Below are 19,373 nucleotides of genomic sequence, written 5' to 3'. Positions count from 1 at the left end.
AGTTACTCAATAAAAATCCTGTGTGTGAGGAGTGTAAACAGGGGTGGGTGAGAGTGAGTGTGTGTGTGCGCAGCTCCTGCTCCTGTTCCGGTCCTGTCTTGTGGCCGTGATCTTGCAGGACTGCTGAGAGGAACAGAAGAAGAAAAGGCGGAGCTTCTAGAGCACTGGAGTTTTTCCGTGCGATATTTTTCTGACACTCGAACCCTGTTTGTTCCACGGAGGTGACGGTTCTCCCCGTACCGTTACTCATCCACACACAGGCACAGAAACGCAGTGCAGTGAGATATTGTCTGTGAGGAAGAGCTCACCTTTTAGACACTTCACACTGACACACTGCTCTCTCTCTCTCTCTCTCTCTCTCTCTCTCTCTCTCTCTCTCTCTCTCTCTCTCTCTCTAGGTGAAAGTGCTGGTGTAACATGCTGTACACTCGCGTCTCCTGCTGGACCTTTAGTGTTGGACAGTTTAAATCAATAAAACAAGTTGATGAAGCTGGGAAGGAAAAGAATTTGACTGAGATTATACATTTTACAAACTTAGTACTGATTATCTCAGGATAATATTTTACATTTATTTTATTTATATATAAATATAAATAATATAATTTTCAATCCAGGAGTTCTGTATCATTAGGCATTTTTACCTGTATTTTATGTTTGCAGAAATTGTGTGAAAAACTTGAATATTTCGATTTCTTTAGAAAAAGAGAGAAATTTAGATTTTAATTAAATCAGTGTGTAATGTGGAGAAATTTAGAAATGATATCTCTACATCCACAAGAGGGCGCAATGGTAATGTTTTAGATTTATTATTAGGATATTTTAATTTCATTTCATCAGCTTTATTAAATGTGTGCAGCAAATAAAAGACAAACAAGATGTTTATTATTTTATTGTATTATTTTGATTTAGGGTTTTAAAAATAATGGGGGGTGTAAATACAAATATAAACACCTTTGTTGTTGTTGTTATTTAAAGCAAAATGATTTTGAATTATATAATGAGAGAATTATAATGAATAGATGTTGGATATTTAAATAAACAGTTCCAGACAGATGGAATGTATTTTTCCTGCAATCTCTGATAAATTGTTAACTTTTATTATTGTCACTCTGTCACACCACCTATATAAATTAGTGTTTTATGCAAAGTATATGTAAATAAGGCTCAATTGTAAAAGTTTCATGCTGCATTAGATGAACTCGAGACTCACGCGTGTGGTCATGTCGTAGCGATTTCACTATAATCAGATTAAATTAAATATGAAAGTGAAACGTGGTTTTTGTTCTTGTCCATTTCTGCCCCTGACGTCCCTGAAAACGCATCATTTCAATCTTTTCAATACATTCCATACATGCTGTCTTTTAAATCTGTAAAGTGTATAAATCTTATAAAGGGAAAACGTGGCCTTTTTAAAAACTCCGTCGTGTGTCCTGACTTTTCCAAGATGGTGGAACAAACAGTGATGCTTTTCTGTATTAAGCATTTGAATGTTTTTGTGCCTCTGTATAGTCTATAAGTAACGCTCACGTGGACGAGGACAAGCGATCGCTCGGGGCTTTAAAGCTTTGTGCTTCTGACCTGAAGGTTGTTGGTTCAGATCCCAGCAACACTAATCTGAGAGCTGGAGTAAAACCTTTTTAATCATCACCTGATCAGTCATATCCTGCTTTAGTTCTAAAAAGATAAATAAAATTAACAATAAATCATCAGCCAAATGAAACTAAATGTGGGCGGGACGCCATTTTTGTTTTAGGTAACGGACCACATTACACTCAGTCCAATGTCATGCGACCCAGACCAAATAAAAAATCAGTTTAGTGAACAATAACACATCAACAGTTCCTTTTAAATGTGTTTTATTTATCTGCAGTTATCTGAAAACAAAATCAGACTGAACACACGTCTGTGTGTTTCATTTTAATCACAGGGGCAATTTACAACCAAAAACACTGCTCAGTGTCGCAGGATTACAAACTCCCCTTCCACCTCAATGTCAGACCCAAGTCGTTCATGCCATCATGGACAGAGGTGTGGTCCAGAACGGGTCCAAATAGCAGCTTTTACTCAACTGTCTTGTTTCTATCTGATAGCTTCTAGACGGCTGAACTGGTTCCTAAAATTCCTCTCATTAGCGTTTGCTAATGTTATCAGATGTAATTAATAGCGTGAAGCCACAGGACGATTCAAATCAGTGGATTTCCACTGAGCACAGGTGCTTTGTTGAGTTTTGCCAGTTGATTATCTTCCTTCAGAACCAGCGCTGATCCGAACAGAACTCCAGAGCAAGAAGGTTCCGGAGAAAGATGGCGGTATTTATACGTCACTTTACACACTTCCTCACTGACTCTGACTCTTATCCAGGGTTTGTAAAACCTCAGATTGTTGTCGTTGTTTAAATAAACAGCACTTTGACTCCTAAAAGTCTCGCCCACGAGTCTAAACTCCGCACTCATATTTCATTTAAATACTGTACATCTGCATGGTCCAGTAAGATATTAGAATTTTAATTTAACAGGAACATTAAAGGGAAAGATTGTTTATTGTTTTAAATGCTATGCAAATAAATGTAGAAATGAAATTCTGATGTGAAATATATCTGGTCTGGAACTGTAGCGTGGGTTTTAGGACATCGCTGATTTCTCAGAAGAGCGTTTCCTGCTGTTTGCCGTTCGCTCGGTCGCGCCGGGTCAAAGAGAGATCGATGGCTCTCAACAGGAAAATAAATACGAATGGAGTTTGGATGTTTGCACCAACATGAACTTTTCAGTTTTAAACCTAAACTTTGTGCAAAATCTCCACAAATAAACCTGCATGTTGATAAAGATAGTACAACAATGTTTTAAAATAAACTCTGATGGGGAAAAATAAAGCAGGCATAATCTTTGTTTTTATGATGTGATGGAGTTGTGAGATTAAAACGGGTAGATTCAGGTTAAAAAGCATCTCGAGGAAGGAAACACGCTGATGTCCGTGGGTTCAGATTTCAGGCAGATGCTGCTGCGAAGAATTCGCGTTCAAGTATGAAAAATGATCTTTATATTTACAATTGTTTGTTTGTCCAATTACTTTTGAGCCTGTGAAAACGGATGGTAAAAAACATCTATAATTCCTGAACGGTTACTGCAGAATTTTTGTTTAACACCTTGACACTAATAACCACCATGAACCTTCAGCAGTATGGAAATCTTTCTATCCTTTCTAATGTAGCAATAAAGGACAAAAAAAATCAAAATGTTTTAAAGGTGTTTCAGAGAATATTAAAGACTTGAATATGATACTGTACATGAAAAACAAAAAAGGTTTTTGGAGATGTGTGCTAATATTATAATTCATCACTTCAGACAAATGATTTAAAATGTTTTGGATTTTATTTATTTTTTTAAAATATTAAAGATCATCAACTCCATTTAGTTAAAGCTCTGCAGTCCTGAGGATAACGGTTTGCTCTTTCTGCACAACATGTGCTTCGGCTTGTAAAACGCTTCGTCTTTAGCATGAGAATGAAGTTTAGCAGCATTTTACAGTGGGATTGAGGTTAAAGTGAAGAGGTTAAAGGTTAAGTTTAGAGTTACGCCCACAGTCCCTGTAATCTCACTGTATTTATAAAAAGAAAAAATACATGTAACAGTTACACTGAGTGTTCCAACTTCTTGCATAGTTTGGAAGAAATAAAAACCCTGTGTGTGTGTGTGTGTGTGTGTGTGTGTGTGTGTGTGTGTGTGTGTGTGTGTGTGTGTCAGTGTTTCCTGCTTAATTCTACTAAGAATGAGTCTTAAAATCTAACTGGCCTTCTTCACACCATCAACCCGTCATGCGTTAATCTCTAGCGTGTCCGAAAACTGAAAAATCAGGAACTAATGAGAGTAAAACTACACATACTTCATTTATATATTTATTATTTACAGCTCTACATGTTGACCTGTACACACTTCCTCATCTTCTCTGCTCAGCAGATCCCCATTGGTTCCTGACTTTTTGGACACGCTCTAAAATTCATATACGTCTACAAGTAAAGTATTTAATAATAATAATAATAATAATAATAATAATAATAATAATAATAAGTGTAAACTGTTTCAGAAACCATTACAGGAGGGTGTTTGAAGCTGTACAGCCTTTTGTTGTGAAGTTTTATAGAGTTTGAATTTCTACAAGCGGTACTTTCTGTGAAAATAAAGTAGCAGTGAAACTGCATTTTCATCCTGGTTTTATTTTTATATTGGGTTTATATGCATTTTTTTTGTCCTCACGCTTTATGTGGAATTATAACTGAAATTAAACTGAACATTGATTTTCAGAATGCGTATCATACTTATGACGTATTATTCAATTACTTGGCGTTTTAAGCTCAGATATTAACTTCACTACCTATAAATGGTGAAAGTTTCTTATTAGTGAAAGGATTTGTGCCACTTCAGTGTAGAAGCTGAAAAATGTCCTGACTTGACTGTAAACATGTTGCATCACCGCGCCGTGGCTGATTGGACTACACAACGTAATGTTAGCTAGCTGGTTAATGAGTGATCGGGCGAGTCTGGCTGATGGTGAGGATATAAACTGGAGGAAATCCATGCTGCGTGTCTCCTATTGGACAGGACACCGGTGGTGAGTAGTTTAGAAGACTGGAAGATTCAAAATTTGTTTTAGATTTGCCCAAAACTGACTCATTTATACGCTTTGTGGGAAAGCAAGATGAAAGTTAGCCTAGCATTAGAAAAATGATATTAATATTTATTATAATGATTTGTTTGCAGTGGAGTTATTTCAGTTATCTAATTCTGGTGAATAAGTATAAGCTTTATATAAGTATATATCTAATTCTGGTAAATAAGTATAAGATTTAATAGCGGTTGAAGAAAACTAAAATAACAAAGGAAGATACAAAATAAAATATATGTACATAATAAAAATAAATAAATATATACATATATGAACTGGGCTTATGAATAAAAATGGTAGGAATAGCAGTGGCCCAACATTTAGTTCATCAATAAATAATGACGTTATACAATATACAGTGTGCAACAGAGCTCAGTACTGAGTCCACTATTGTTTTTGTTTGTTTGTTTGTTTGTTTATTGTTTTTTTACTATTATGTTTAGACATCTTTAAACACGGGGTTAGTTTTCACTGCTACGTCGATAACACAGCAGCAGATGTATGTGCTTCAGTTCAGTTCAACTCCTCCCTGCTGAGAAAAAAACTCAATAGAAACCCTCATAGAATTAGTATTGGTTTTAATGGGGATTATATTGTTTTAAATGGAAGCTGTAATGGTCCCTGTGGGTCTCTACTGGTAATTTGTTGCATTCTACTGGTGCCATGTTATATCTAGTAGATACCATTAAGGAGCAATAATGGTAATGGTTTTAAGGGTTAAAACCCTTTTTTTCCAGGGTTAAAGGGTTAAAAAAAAACAAAAAAAAAACAACAAAAAAAAAACCTTTTTACATGTTTGTAATGGTATTTGTTGTGGAAACCATTAACATTACTGTGATGGTTTCTATTGTTTTTTTCAGCAGGGCTACCTGCCTGATTGCTCCTGGTTTATATTCAATAAAATGTAAAAAAAAAAAAAAAAAAAAAAAATTCCAATAAAAAAAAAAGAAGAATAAAATAAACTGAAGTAGAGTGTGTAACAAGGTGTGGTTATACTGCAGGTCTGCTGTTGGTTTTAGAGTACACATGATGTTACTGTTAGAGATCCATAAACACAGTTTTGGTTTTATGCTGATGAATAGAGATGTGAGTCATCCACGCTAGATATCAGTGTGTGATTGAGGATTCTGATAAACAAATGAAGCACTTTCTTCCTAATAATGTCAAGAATGTGTCCGATTCCATCCTGAACCTTAATAATATCTAAATCAAACCCTGTGGAGTCTCTGGATTATTAACGATTCTGATTTCTCTGTTGATAGACAGACCTTTTTCCACTAAGAAAAGAATATACTTTCTCTAACATACACAAAGTTTAATTTCATTCCTCTGTCCAGGTTTTAAAATGTGCAGAAAGATACAGTACTGTTTGACCTTTGCCCTCCTGCTGATGGTGGCCTTGGCTGACCACCATGAGGGCCACGATCATGGAGAACATTCAGCCGATCACCATCACCATCTCCACCATGACAAGAATGAACCCCACCCCAGTGGAAAAAACTGTTCATCCCAAACACTCTCATCTCAAAACGCTGACTTCGCCTTCACCCTGTACAATAAGCTCTCCCAACAAGCTGACGCTAAAGGCAAGAACATCTTCTTCTCTCCGCTGAGCATCTCACTGGCTCTGTCCACGCTGGCTCTGGGTGCCAAGGATGAGACCCACTCACAAATCTTCAACATTCTGGGCTACAGTTCCTTCACAGAGGATCAGGTCAATGAAGCCTATGAGCACCTGCTGCACATATTGGACCACAAGGAGGGTGTGCTGCTGGAGACAGGAGGTGGTCTGGCTATCCGAGAAGGCTTCAAACCTGTCGATAAGTTTCTGAAGGATCTTCAGCACTTCTACCGTGCAGAGGCCTTCACTGTGGACTTTTCCAAACCTGAAGCTGCTGTTAAAGAGGTCAACAAGTTCATCGCCAAGAAGACCAAGGACACCATCACTGACATGGTCAAGACCCTGGATGCAGATACCGTCATTGTGCTCCTCAACTACATCTATTTCAGAGGTATATTCTCGCAAAAAAAATACTACTTTCTTAGATCAATTACTGCATAAATACCAAATCTTAAACCTTTGAATCTTCTTAGGTAAATGGGAGAAGCCCTTTGAAGAAGAACTAACTCACAAAGCTGACTTCCACGTGGACGAGAACACCAAGGTGACTGTGGACTTCATGAAAAGAACCGGACGCTATGACTTCTACCAGGATTGGGATAACTTCACCTCTGTCATCCGGCTGCCCTACAAAGGCAACACCTCCCTGTTGATCGTTCTGCCTAATGAGGGAAAGCTGGAGGAGGTGGAGAAACACCTCAGCAAGGAAGGCCTCAAATACTGGCATGACAAACTGCACAGAAGGTAAAAAAAAAAACCTGTTTTCTCCAAACTCTCTAATCTATTACACCATTCTCTAACAACATTTCTATTCTTCAGCTCTGTGGATGTGTACCTGCCCAAGTTCTCCATCTCTGCCTCCTCCTGCCTTGGGGACATCTTGAAGGAACTCGGTATAGTTGATGCATTCTCTGACAAGGCAGACTTCTCAAGGATAAGTGAGGAGACCAAACTGAAGGTTTCGAAGGTATGTCAAGAAATCAGAGGGTTAATCCTTCTACACAAGACACAAGAGTTTTTGACAAGACCTCTCATGCATGTGTGAAACTTCTCCACAGGTTCTCCACCAGGCAGTCCTCAAGGTCGACGAGAAAGGAACTGAAGCAGCTGCTGTCACCACTATAGAGATCATGCCCATGTCTCTGCCAGACACCTTTAAACTCAACAGACCCTTCCTGGTCTTCATTGTGGAGGACAGCACCAAGAGCATCCTCTTCCTAGGCAAGATCACCAACCCTACTGAACAGTAGCAGTCAGATCTCATCCAATCGAGAACACAGTATGAGTGAAGAGCAGGAATTTAGCAGTCAGCACTTTCTTATCAGGATTGGATTTACAGAAATACATCACGGCTCCTTTCACTTGTAGAGTAACGATCACCGTACAAACAAAAAGAGACCCAGAGAAGAAAAAGAGGTTTTTATTTAAACCTGTACGTCGCCTGTATCTTAATGTTTCTGATTAACACAGAGTACAGATTTAACAACACTTACTAGGATGAATTGCAATAAACATTTACAAATTAATGTGACTCATTGTTTGCTTTTGTAATTTAAGTTATTATTCGCTTATCTACTTTTGTAGTCAGAGAGATGAAACCCATAACCCCATATTACTCAATCATTTTTTATTCAAGCACCTGATAATTAAAAACTACAATATTCACATCATGTCGGTTCTGAAAAATCATATAAAACACCACATATCTTTAAAATAGAGGCTTTTATTAATGACTGTTACACCAAATGCTAATTTTACACGGCACATGACATAAAAGACAGCCAAAGGAAATGAAAGTTTAAATCCAGGTTCCTGGTACCGAGCATTTCTATACTCGTGTCATTTTCTCCTTTAAGAAATGGGTTTCTTTTTCTGAGAGTTGGAATTCTCAGATCTACAATACTATACCTACTAAGGTTTGCTGCAATAACCAGGAAATCGGACAGATCTGTGAACCCTGTATTCCAGGTATTGGCAAATAAAACCTGTTCAAATAAGAATGTTTGATTACTGAAACCCTACTGACATGTTGTATAAGAACCTTCTGCTTTCCTGTTGTGGTTTCAGAGTTGAGTTAGCACATCATTACTCAGACTGTAGGCGTAGGCTATGTGCTGCTCGGGTAGTTGCCAAAATAAACAGAGGCATATCTCCTGTGGCTTAGCCAGAGATTTATTTGAGCATGAGATGAGGAAATACAGTAAATAAATTATCTGTACAGTTATCCTGTATATATATATAGTCATAACATTAAAACCACCTGCAGAATATTATGTAGGTTCCCCTTGTGCCGCCAAACAGATCCTTTAAGTCCTGTAAGTTGTGAGGTGGGGCCTCCGTGGATCCGACTTGTTTGTCCAGAACATCCCACAGATGCTGGATTGGATTGAGATCTTTGGAATTTGGAGTACGAGTCAACACTTTGATCTCTTTGGTCATGTTCCTCAAACAGTTCCTGAACAGTGTGTGCAGTGTTTCAGGACGAATTATCCTGCTGAAAGAGGACACTGATATTAGGGAACACCGTAACCATGAAGGGGTGAACTCGGTCTGCAGCAGTGTTTAGGTAGGTGCTACGTGTCAAAATAACATCCACATGAATGCAGGACCCGAGGATTCCCAGCAGAACATTATCCAGAGCATCACACTTCCTCCACCGGCTCGCCTTCTTCCCATAATGCATCCTGGTGCCTTCACTTCCCAAGTAAGCGATACACACACACACACACACACACACACACACACACACACACACACACACACACCCGTCCTCCACATGACCAGGCCACCTTCTTCCATTGCTCCATGGTCCAGTTCAGATGATCACGTGGCCATTGTAGGAGTTTTCGTGGTGTACAGGGGGTCAGCATGGACGCTCTGACCGCTCTGCAGCTACGCAGATCCATACGCAGCAAGCTGTGATGCTCTGTGTGTTCTGACTCCTTTCTATCAGATCCAGCATGAACTTTTTCAGCAGTTTTTGCTACAGTAGATCTTCTGTGGGATTGGACCAGATGAGCTAGCCTTCACTCCCCATGCTCATCAGTGAGCATAACACTGTATTCTTAAGTGTGTGTGTGTGTGTGTGTGTGTGTGTGTGTGTTTATTTATTTATTTATTTATTTATATTTGCATTTTTGTCTCCTTCGTGTCAGATGTCTCAGAGGGTTTTACTAGTTTATGCCCATAAATAATTATTTTGTGAGTAATTACACGTCATTGCAACAAATGATTAGGTACGTTAGACCAGGTGGAACAACCCGGACTTGGAGAATATTCTTAAACAGCAGCTGATTTCAATTAAAGAATCAGTGATATGAAGCACAAGTGATTAGAAATAAAAATAACTACTGACAATAAGTTTGCCACATTTCAGTGTTCATTTCTGGTATTAAAGATCGAGTCACTCAGAACACAGCAGAACATTTATTCAGACCGGGTTTTCAGGTGCCAGTTTAGATCTGTGACATTAATATTTCAACACATATTGATAGAAAATTTAAATGAAATTCTGCTACTTATATTTACTTTCTTTTCAGAAATTCTTTTCAAATTTGATGTCAGCACGATTAGCATATTAAGCATCCTATCAGATGCCTTTAATTAGTTTTAAATGATCTCCTGATTGCTGGTCATGGAGGGAAGAACACACACAACACACACAACACATACTGCACACTGGGAAAGAAAGAAATTCACAGTATCTTTATCATTTGTGTCAATTACAACAACAAAGGCATTAAACAAACTGTTTGGAGTGTTGAAATAAAATGTTAACTAAAACCAACAGCTAGACAATCATTAGCCAATGATCTCGCAGTGTCATGTTAAAGTCATGTGACATATTGAGCTGATTGTCCACTTTGAAAGCACTGCAATTATTTTATTATTATTATTATTATTATTATTATTATTATTATTATTATTATTATTATTATTATTATTATTATATGTAAACCCCTGAGTTTTTTTTATCTGTGACTTGGGAACACAGCAAACAAAACATGAGTGTGTTTGTTCAGCCTACAGTTTATATGGGGAGGTTAGGGGTCAGTACGCTGGCAAACACATACTTTAACAGGAGTAATACATCATTTGAAAACTACAAAAACAGACTATCAATGAGCGAAAACGCTCAAAACAAGGACTTGGAAAAACGAGGGACAAGCACAGGGCTGGTTCTGATCATTTGGGGGTCCAAAGTGGAAACTTCGTCAGGGGATTCTGTATTGGAAGTGTTAGATTTTGTACACTTTCATTTCTCATTTCACTTTCAGTTCATTCTGTTTGTTGTTTGTTTGACTTTTTGCATGTTTTTGATTGTTTTCGGATTTGCCCTTTGCTGTTTTATGATCATTAGGTTATTTAGCATGGTAAAGGCTGTGATTGTCTGAGTTGCTATCGTTCTGAAGAGAGCTGAAGGTGATTGAGGTTTTGACCACAGGAGTGGAGATTATCTTTTAAAGCCTATTCATTTTTCTTCCAGTGTTTCCACTCTTTTTTTTTTGTATATCTGTTTTATAACTCATAGGGCCCCCTGGTGGTCTGGAGGCCCTAAACAAGTGCTTATAGGAAGAAACTGCTCGGATCAAGCATAAATGTCAAGAGCAGCAAGGACAAATATACTAACTAATGCAAGGTACTTGATTAGGAAAACCATCCAGTGGGTCCAGGCTGGAGCTGTGCTCATGATAGGATGTTCACACTGGTGTGTTTCAGGTCTTCTCATAAACAATTGGTATTAATATAGAAATTTAACTTTATAATTTTTAATCTTGAATTTTCTTGTTCTTGGTGCCAAATATCATGAGTAAATCCTTATGTAAAGATTTGGCATCATCATGACTCCATTCTCTCTTTTCCAGGCTCCATAAAATACCTTGTTGCTTTTGACAACTTCAAGTTTCTCTGGAGTATAAATATGCTGTCATGTACATCTACAATGCATTTGCCATTTGTTTCCATTAGGAAAAAAAAAGCAAAGGTGCCTATGATTGTGCTGTTGAGCCGCTCATATCACCCAATCAGGAGTGCAATTAAAGGATCATTACTTATATATCATAAGGAACATTATCAAAAGGGTCAACAAGTTGCCAGGAAAAGGCTGCATGAGCAAAACAAGATCCAGAAACTTGCATCCAAAGCAGAAAAGGTTGTGGGACACAAACAGGAATCACAGTTTCATCATAATGTCTCGATCAATACAAAAAATCTGTGGTTAAAGTTGAAGAGGTTGAAGAGGTCATTTTGCAAAACAACACTTAAAGTATGAATGTGACAAGAGCTCTGGACTTTACCACTCGACACAAGCTTACGGTACCTTCCACTAATATTGGCACCCTTGGTAAATATGAGCAAAGAAGTCTGTGAAAATTTATTTTTATTGTTTAACCTTTTGATTTTTTGTTAAAAAAAATCACAAAATACTCTGCTATTATGGATTTCAAACATTTGCAAACACAACACCGGTTTATCAAAAAAAAAAAAAATCTTTAAATATAGATGTGCAACAATTATTGGCACCCTTTTAGTCAATACTCTGTGCTACCTCCCTTTGCCAAGATAACAGCTCTGAGTCTTCTCCTATAACGCCTGATGAGGTTGGAGAATACATGGCGAGGGATCCGAGACCGTTCCTCCATACAGAATCTATCCAGATCCTTCACATTTCCAGGTCCACGCTGGTGGACTCTCCTCTTCAGTTCACCTCACAGGTTTTCTATGGGGTTCAGGTCAGGGGACTGTGATGGTCAGGGCAGGACCTTAATTTTGTGGTCAGTAAACCATTTTTGTGTTGATGTTGATGATGTTTTGGATCATTGTCCTGCTGGAAGATCCAACCACGGCCCGTTTGAAGATTTCTGGCAGAGGCAGTCAGGTTTTCATTTAATATCTGTTGATATTTGATAGAGTCCATGATGCCATGTATCCTAACAAAATGTCCAGGTCCTCTGGCAGAAAAACAGCCCCAAAACATTAACAAAAAGCTCTATTTTGGTTTCATCTGCAGTTCTCCAGCTGTGATCCTTGGAGATTTTTATCCACTCGAACCGTCCTCTTCACAGTGCGTTGAGACGATATAGACACACGTCCAATTCCAGGTCGATTCATAACATTTCCAGTGGACTGGAACTTCTTAATTATTGCCTGATGGAGGAAATGGGCATTTTCAATGCTTGTGTTATTTTCTTATAGACACGCCCCATTGTGTGAAGCTCAACAACCTTTTGCCGCACATCACAGCTATATTCCTCGCTCTTACCCATTGTAATGAATGACTAAGGGAATTTGGCCTGTGTGTTACCTCATATTTATAGCCCTGTGAAACAGGAAGTCATGGCTGAACAATTTCCTGTTCCTAGTCACCCAGGTGAACTAAAAAAAAATTAAATATCAATGGGAATATACTTCAAATGTATTTTTCTCATATGAATTCATACAGGTGTCAATAATTGTCACACACCTATATTTAACAAAGATATTTTGGGGGATAAATCTGTGTTGTGTTTGTAAGTGTTTGATATCCATGACAGCAGAGTTTTTTTTTTTTGTGAATTTATTTTAATAAAAGATCAAAAGGTTAAACAATAAAGACAAATTTTCACAGCCTTTTTTGCTCATATTTACCAAGTGTGCCAATATTAACGGAGGGCACTGTATAATGTGGAAAAACACGGACAAATGTTCAAAACCACATTCTAAAATGTTCCTGTCTGGCCTTTGAATGGAATTGTTACACCAGTGGAGTAAAGAGCAGTAGAGTGTGGATCATATTCTGTCTCCGATATACAAAAGCTTAATAATAAAACAAAGTGAAAATAATTTGCAAACACATTATCAAATAAGAAAATGCACAGCACAAAGTATGAATCTGATCAGCAGACATGATAAACCAACTTTGTTAAAAAGATATATGCTCTTTATTTTAAAAAAAAATAAAACTTTATAGCATCCTGTTTAATTTAATTCATTTTTGCTTCTTTTCTTGAACTGAAAATAATTCTGCCTGTAGGTTCAGTTTCTGTCGAGATGGATTTCAGCGTTCCAGAAACCCTTAACCTCTGTTTCATCACATCACTAACACACAGTTGCTATCGCTCACTGCTGCACTGTCTGCTCCTGTCCAATAACGTGCTAGCAGATAATGGAGCGCTGCAGAAATCCATGATGATTGATTTGCAAGAATCATCCACAACATTTATTTTTCTTTTTCACTTTTATTATGACATTGATTGTTTGCTTGTTATTTCACCTGAACAAAATATGCCAGTGTAAAATTGATAAGCAACAGCAAGACCCGTATGCACTTGCTAATATATTTAAAATAAAATAACAAAGCTAGTTCATTAGACTGTGCTAGGGCTGGCTGTTATTATTCAGTAGGGTTGATGATCTTGCCCAAGAAGAGGATGTTCTTGACAGCTTCTTCCACAATGAAGACCAGGAAGGGTCTGTTAATTTTGATGGGTAATGGCATAGCCCTCTGTATTATCTCTACAGTGGTGGCACCAGCTGCTTCAGTGCCTTTCTCATCAACACTGAGGACTGCCTTGTGGAGAACCTGTGGAGAAATCAAACACAAGAATAAAGTCAACATAATGTATTTGATCAATTATGAGTTGTCAGAGATTCCATGCAAACATCTTTCCTGCCAGTTTTATGATAGTTACTGAATAATTATGATAGAGATCAAGGGTTAAAGTGATACAGAGTAGATTTCTCTACATACTTTGGAAACCTTCAGTTCTATATCCTCACTTATCCCAGAGAAGTTTGCCTTGTCCGAGAATGCATCAATTATACCCAGTTCCTTTAGAGTGTCCCCAAGAGAGACTGAGGCAGAGATGGAGAACTTGGGCACATAAAGTTCCACAGACCTGAAAGAATAACCAGGAATGAGCCCAGACATGTAAAAGTATATTATCAGTAATGATATACAAATCAAAATGAAGCTTGCTGTGATGGAAAGTCTCATTTTGCATATGTGTGGGACTGCATTACCTTTGGCGGGCTTTGCCTATCCAGTCCTTGAGCTGATCATTGGTAATGTGTTTCTCCACTTCGTCCATTTTTCCTTCACTGGGAAGAATGATCACCATGGAAGCATTTCCATGGTAGGGCAACTTGATAAGGGTTATGTTCTTGGATATATATATATTGTATTGTTCATCCTTTGCTTTCATCATGTCCACAGTGACCTTCGTGTTCTCATCCACATAGAAGTTGGCTTTGCGGGTGGCGTCCGCTAGGAAAGGCTTCTCCCACTTACCTTAGAGAGTAGATTAAAGGATTGTGCAAAACTTTGTAATTCATCAAAAGAAACCAGGCTACAGGTGATACAGGCATTTAATGTGTGTTAAATATTGCTAAGGTGCTGACTCTACCTTTGAAATAGATGTAGTTGATGAGCACCATGATTGTTTCTGGTTCCAGGCTCTTGATCATGTCAGTGATGGTGTCCTTGGTTTTCTTGGCAATGAATTTGTTGACCTCTTCAACAGCAACTTCAGGTTTGGAAAAGTCCACACTAAAGGCCTCTGCATGGTAGAAGTGCTGAAGATCCTTCAGAAACTTGTCAACAGGTTTGAAGCCTTTTTGGACAGCCAGACCACCTCCTATCTCCAGCAGCCTGGCCTCCTGGCTGTGCCCCAGTACCTGCAGCAGGTGCTCATAGGCCTCATTTACCTGATCCTCTGTGAAGGAACTGTAGCCCAGAGTGTTGACTATTTGTGAGTGTGTCACACCCTTGGCACCCAGAGCCAGCATGGACAGAGCCAGTGAGATGCTCAGCGGAGAGAAGAAAATGTTCTTGCCTTTGGTATCAGCATGGCTGGAGAGTTTATTGTACAGGGTGAAGGCAAAGGTAACGTTGGCATTGATAGGTCCGAGTCCTTCACATGGTGATTCTCCATGGTGATCTGCTGAATGTTCTGCGTGATTGTGGCCTTCATGGTCACCCAAGGCCGATGTCACCAGGAGGGCAAACGTCAAACAGCACTGGATCGTTTGCAACATTTTATCACCTGGACAGTAATATAAAAAGAAAAAAGTTAAAAACTGAGTAGAGGTCCACTACATTTTCTGTGGAACTAGTGGAGTTGACCAAGACCATGACCTCATGTGTGCAGCCTACAATCGGCCCCTGTTGCATCCAAGTGACCCAGGTTGCCAGTTGTCCACTCAGTCATAGAACCATGGTTACATACTAAACCCTTCCATTCTATTTCCTTTTATTCTGACCTGCCAGGGAAGTTTCCTTTGGAACTTGTGCAGGCCATGTATCAAAACTTCATGTTGCTACTTTACAAAAGTCTGCATGTGACATTCCTCTTAGTGAATGTGTTCCAAACTTTTTTTCAAAGGGGGCCAGATTAGACCTCATCAGAATACCCAAAATACCCAGAACCACATGACACCCCCCCCCCCAATTTCATAGACCAAAAGTAATTAGACAATTAATCATTCATAATCTAAATAGTCAAATTTGATACTTGTTTGCAAATCCACTTTAGTCTTTCAAGAACTCACAAAAAAGGTTTTCCATGATTAGTGGTTTCCAGCTCTTTTGAAACCTCTCCTTCTCATTATTACCTTGGTGCATTTTGTCTGCAGCCATGAGTAAAGATCCTGCAGTAATTCATTTGCAGGCATAATCAAAGAAAAAAGGCTCTTAAATTTTATCTAACTGTGTTAACACGGTCTGCTTCCACCGTCAGGTGAAAAATTGCACCTATTATACATTCTAAGCCACGGGCTAACGAACATCTGTCTGCAGGCAGCGTTTGGCCTGAGGCTGGACACCTCGGTCTTAGTGTCACCCACGAGGTAGCCATAGTGTTTGTCAAATGGCAATTAATTGAAGAAGGCATCTCTTAGTCTGCATTTAATTATGCTTGTGCATTTACAGCCCTTATCCAATAGTCTAACCTGTCTCTAGAAAGCAGAGCCCTGTTATGGTGCTCCACAAAGCACATAAACTTGTGGTTAGCGACCTGCCAGCTGTCTAACACTTTTAAATAGCTTTCTCAGTGAGGTCACATCATCACATGATTTGTTCATATCACACTTTTACAACCTCAGAAGGCCACTCAGGTGCTTGTACATTTTGAGACTGGACTAATGCAACCGCCGCTGGCCCCTGCAGTTTTCCTAATCTTCCCAAGTCTCGCACACCACCTCATTACTATACTCTCTACCTCCCTTCTGGCTTCCTGTTACTACCCACATTAGATATAAAACACCTATGTGAGATGCCATAGTGAGACATATTTGAACTCCAGCCACCAGTTCAAACAAAATGTGCTGACCGATTAAGCTTACTCATCTTACTTATCTTACTCTGTGGTAGCTCAGTGTTTAAGATGTTGGACTTCTGACCCGAAGGTTAGGAGTTCAAATCCCAGCACCACCAAGCTACCACTGTTGGGCATCGAGCAAAGCCCTTAACCCTTAACTGCTCAGTTGTATAAATGAGATATGTGTAAATTGCTCTGTATAAGTACCATAAATGGAATGAAAAAGTAAAACCCACATTATAATCTGCATCGTCTGTAAACTGGTTCATATGGCTTTGCACCAAATCTGGATTCCACACTGGAATCTTTAAGGTTGACTGCATTCTGCACTTTTAAGAAAAGTTCAGTAGTTAAAGCACTGGTCTGGATTTAGGGGTTTCTGCCCCATATTTTGGACATAGTGAGAAAATGTTCAACTGGCGACTGGCAATACGACCAACAAGTCCCAGGGAACCAATCATTTCAAGGTGTATGGTGTACTGTCCCACAATGGTCCTACTTATAGAAACCAACATCACATCTCCTGGTGGTTAATGTAAAACATCACCGTGGTGTTCTTGTTCTGAAAATGTTCCTGAAAATGTTGTAGCACTAGCCATACAGCGTTCATGAATAATATGCTGATGTCAAAATTCAAAATTTACATTACACTCTACAGTGCAGATTTAACAACAACAACAACAATAACAACAACATCAGCAACAACAAAAAAGACAGAGAGAAAAGAGGATTTGTATGGTCTGCACACATGAGGTCACAGCATGGTGATGACTTTGTTATTAGGACTTGATAAGGAAAGAAGTAAAAGAGGAAAACTCCACTATTTCCAATGGAAATCATTCTGGTGGCGCAGAACAAAAGAAAGAAGAACAAAGTTCTAGAGAATTCATTGTTTCCACTGTAAAATTGTTCCGAGACCCCTCTATTTAGATAAATATAATAATAATAACAACAACAATAATAATAATAATAATAATAATAATAATAATAATAATAATAATAATAAAATAAATACTTTTCTGAAATATACAGTATCATGTTTAAGTTTCATTGTATCCTTTGTGAGACTGATTTATTAAACGTTAGTAAAGGAAATCTCACAATCCACTAGAAATAAATATTTACACCAGTACAGCATTAACAACGTATTGGTAATGTATATGTTTACTGATCACATTATGGGGTTAATCAGAAGGAGCGGAGAGAGTTTACAGCGCTGTAAATTCTGTTAGAGATAAAATCTCGATGGCCTGGAGTCCGAGAGAGCAGAACTGGGCATACTCTCTCACCCAAATTCTTTTACTCCCGGTATTCCTACGCATGCACAATCCATTTACTGTTTTAATATCTTATTCATAAAAAAGTCCAAATTCATGTGACAATCACTTATAAGTAAAAAAAAAATAAACAAAAAAAAATCCAAAGAATTTGGATATGTCTTTAAGAATTTATGCATGACAGTGTAAATAAAAAGAAATAAGTGAGTTTCGGACTTTCGCATGTGAAAGGGTCAGGGATATTTCATGCTTTCTTGTGATAGCTCAGCATTTCACACGAGTGAAAACGGTTTAAGGCTGAACTGTTGAACTGCCTTCGAGTTGGGTTTTTTCCTACTGAATGACATTGCACATACGTGACTGTTTTATTTGTGTTTACTCTTGGAATTTCTTGATAAAGATAAAGAGAGGCTGAACTATACTACAGTCAACACATCTGATAGACTTTAGATCAGGCATGATACATCATTTTGGATTTAATTCTGATGTCCAGTGCATGGGATGTCTTAAACAACAAAATAAGATGTGAGTAATTAGACAAAATACACAAAATACATAAAATACATCCATATACGGGAGGAAATATGTGATATAGGAAGAACAAGGACACTGTGATAAGCAGTAATTAATGTATACAGACAATGAACTTACCATCATTTAGCTATAAATTTACGTTATCAAACACTGAATTATATATATATATATATATATATATATATATATATATATATATATATATATATATATATATATATATATATATAATATATATATATATGAACAATTATTTAAAATATAAATATCAATAATTCAAAATCAATTTCATTTCATGTATAATATTAAAAATGGAACCTTATTGTTTATATGAACTAAAATGTATTGGTACTTACATTCAGAGTCTCCACACGTAATATGGCTTAAAGTGGGTTTATTTTATAGGTTAGGAACCGACCGCTGAAGATCTTTTAAACATTAACTATTCTGAAGGCCACGAGTAAAAGGTCGTGTTCGAATCATGCTGCTGATCCGATGGGTCATGACCTGAAGTCGCAATGTAAATATTTGTTTTCAGATCCACCATGTTTATGAAAATGAAAATAATGCTTTCTTTAATGGTCAGTTGCGTAATAAAGCACCTGCTACATGAATTAATGTAAATGTTTATATTTTGTAATTTTAGTGTCATTTTTAATTTCCAGGTAATTTTCAGCAAACACACAGAGCAACACAGCATAGAAATAAACACTAACATTATCTTCTATTGGTAAATAAAATAAAGCCTTGAGGGATCTCTGAGGAACACATTTGTCTATTAGCATTTATCATTAGTAACTGTGCGTGTGTTTTTGTTGTTGTTGTTGTTTTTAAACACATATTTACATACAATGGATATAAAAAGTCTACACCCCCCTGTTAAAATGACAGGTTTTTGTAATGAAACCAAGATAAATCATGTCTGATCTTTCTCCACCTGTAATGTGAAATAGCAACAAGTGACATTAAAGTGAAAAACAAACAAAT

The 19,373-nt window shown here is 37.8% G+C and overlaps 3 protein-coding genes, 1 long non-coding RNA gene and 1 other non-coding gene across 6 annotated transcripts in view; 4 read left to right on the top strand and 1 right to left on the bottom strand.

Annotated features, from left to right (window-relative positions):
- psmc6 (proteasome 26S subunit, ATPase 6) overlaps nt 1-2,378 on the top strand; it is a 270,786-nt gene extending 268,408 nt beyond the window's left edge. Inside the window, exon 15 of the mRNA XM_053675883.1 lies at nt 2,367-2,378. The gene's annotated coding sequence lies outside the window, so the exon portion shown is untranslated. The remainder of the gene's footprint in view (nt 1-2,366) is intronic.
- Nucleotides 67-336, top strand: LOC124626332 (small Cajal body-specific RNA 13). Its single transcript, XR_006981091.1, has one exon. It is a non-coding gene; the product is annotated as a small Cajal body-specific RNA 13 (non-coding RNA).
- Nucleotides 2,379-4,535: 2,157 nt separating the features above from the next.
- On the top strand, nt 4,536-7,806 carry LOC108258028 (alpha-1-antitrypsin homolog). The gene is given in 5 exon segments (NM_001329249.1): nt 4,536-4,605; nt 5,997-6,671; nt 6,754-7,024; nt 7,100-7,247; nt 7,339-7,806. Coding segments are annotated over 4 exon segments (1,278 nt in total). The 5' UTR covers nt 4,536-4,605; nt 5,997-6,004; the 3' UTR covers nt 7,531-7,806.
- Nucleotides 7,807-13,213: 5,407 nt separating this feature from the next.
- Nucleotides 13,214-18,864, bottom strand: LOC108258243 (alpha-1-antitrypsin homolog). The gene is made up of 5 exons (XM_017456771.3): nt 18,743-18,864; nt 14,665-15,303; nt 14,282-14,549; nt 14,010-14,157; nt 13,214-13,841 (listed from the first exon to the last, which is right to left on the bottom strand). Exons 2-5 carry the CDS (start codon nt 15,293-15,295, stop codon nt 13,653-13,655), a joined length of 1,236 nt encoding a protein of 411 aa, XP_017312260.1. The 5' UTR covers nt 15,296-15,303; nt 18,743-18,864; the 3' UTR covers nt 13,214-13,652.
- LOC128629158 (uncharacterized) overlaps nt 15,310-19,373 on the top strand; it is a 5,436-nt gene continuing 1,372 nt past the window's right edge. The window contains exons 1-2 of one of the 2 annotated variants that reach the window (XR_008393462.1): nt 15,310-18,377; nt 18,792-18,906. This is a non-coding gene — a long non-coding RNA (uncharacterized LOC128629158). Of the gene's footprint in view, nt 18,378-18,791 lie in introns of both variants that reach the window. The other variant, XR_008393461.1, reaches the window with a different exon arrangement.

The sequence above is a fragment of the Ictalurus punctatus genome, chromosome 25 (genome assembly GCF_001660625.3).
Source record: "Ictalurus punctatus breed USDA103 chromosome 25, Coco_2.0, whole genome shotgun sequence".
Lineage (NCBI taxonomy): Eukaryota > Metazoa > Chordata > Actinopteri > Siluriformes > Ictaluridae > Ictalurus > Ictalurus punctatus.
The sequence above is the reverse complement of the archived record's forward strand: the minus strand, read 5'-3'. Positions and strand labels throughout refer to the sequence as shown.

Bases quoted from the DNA above. Each gene is read 5' to 3' on its own strand.
- LOC108258243 (XM_017456771.3), bottom strand. From the start codon at position 15,295: ATGTTGCAAACGATCCAGTGCTGTTTGACGTTTGCCCTCCTGGTGACA. The intron at 14,158-14,281 runs GTAATGCAGTCC...TTATTCTTTCAG, and splicing joins ATAGGCAAAGCCCGCCAAAG to GTCTGTGGAACTTTATGTGC. The intron at 13,842-14,009 runs GTATGTAGAGAA...ATTTCTCCACAG, and splicing joins TAGAACTGAAGGTTTCCAAA to GTTCTCCACAAGGCAGTCCT.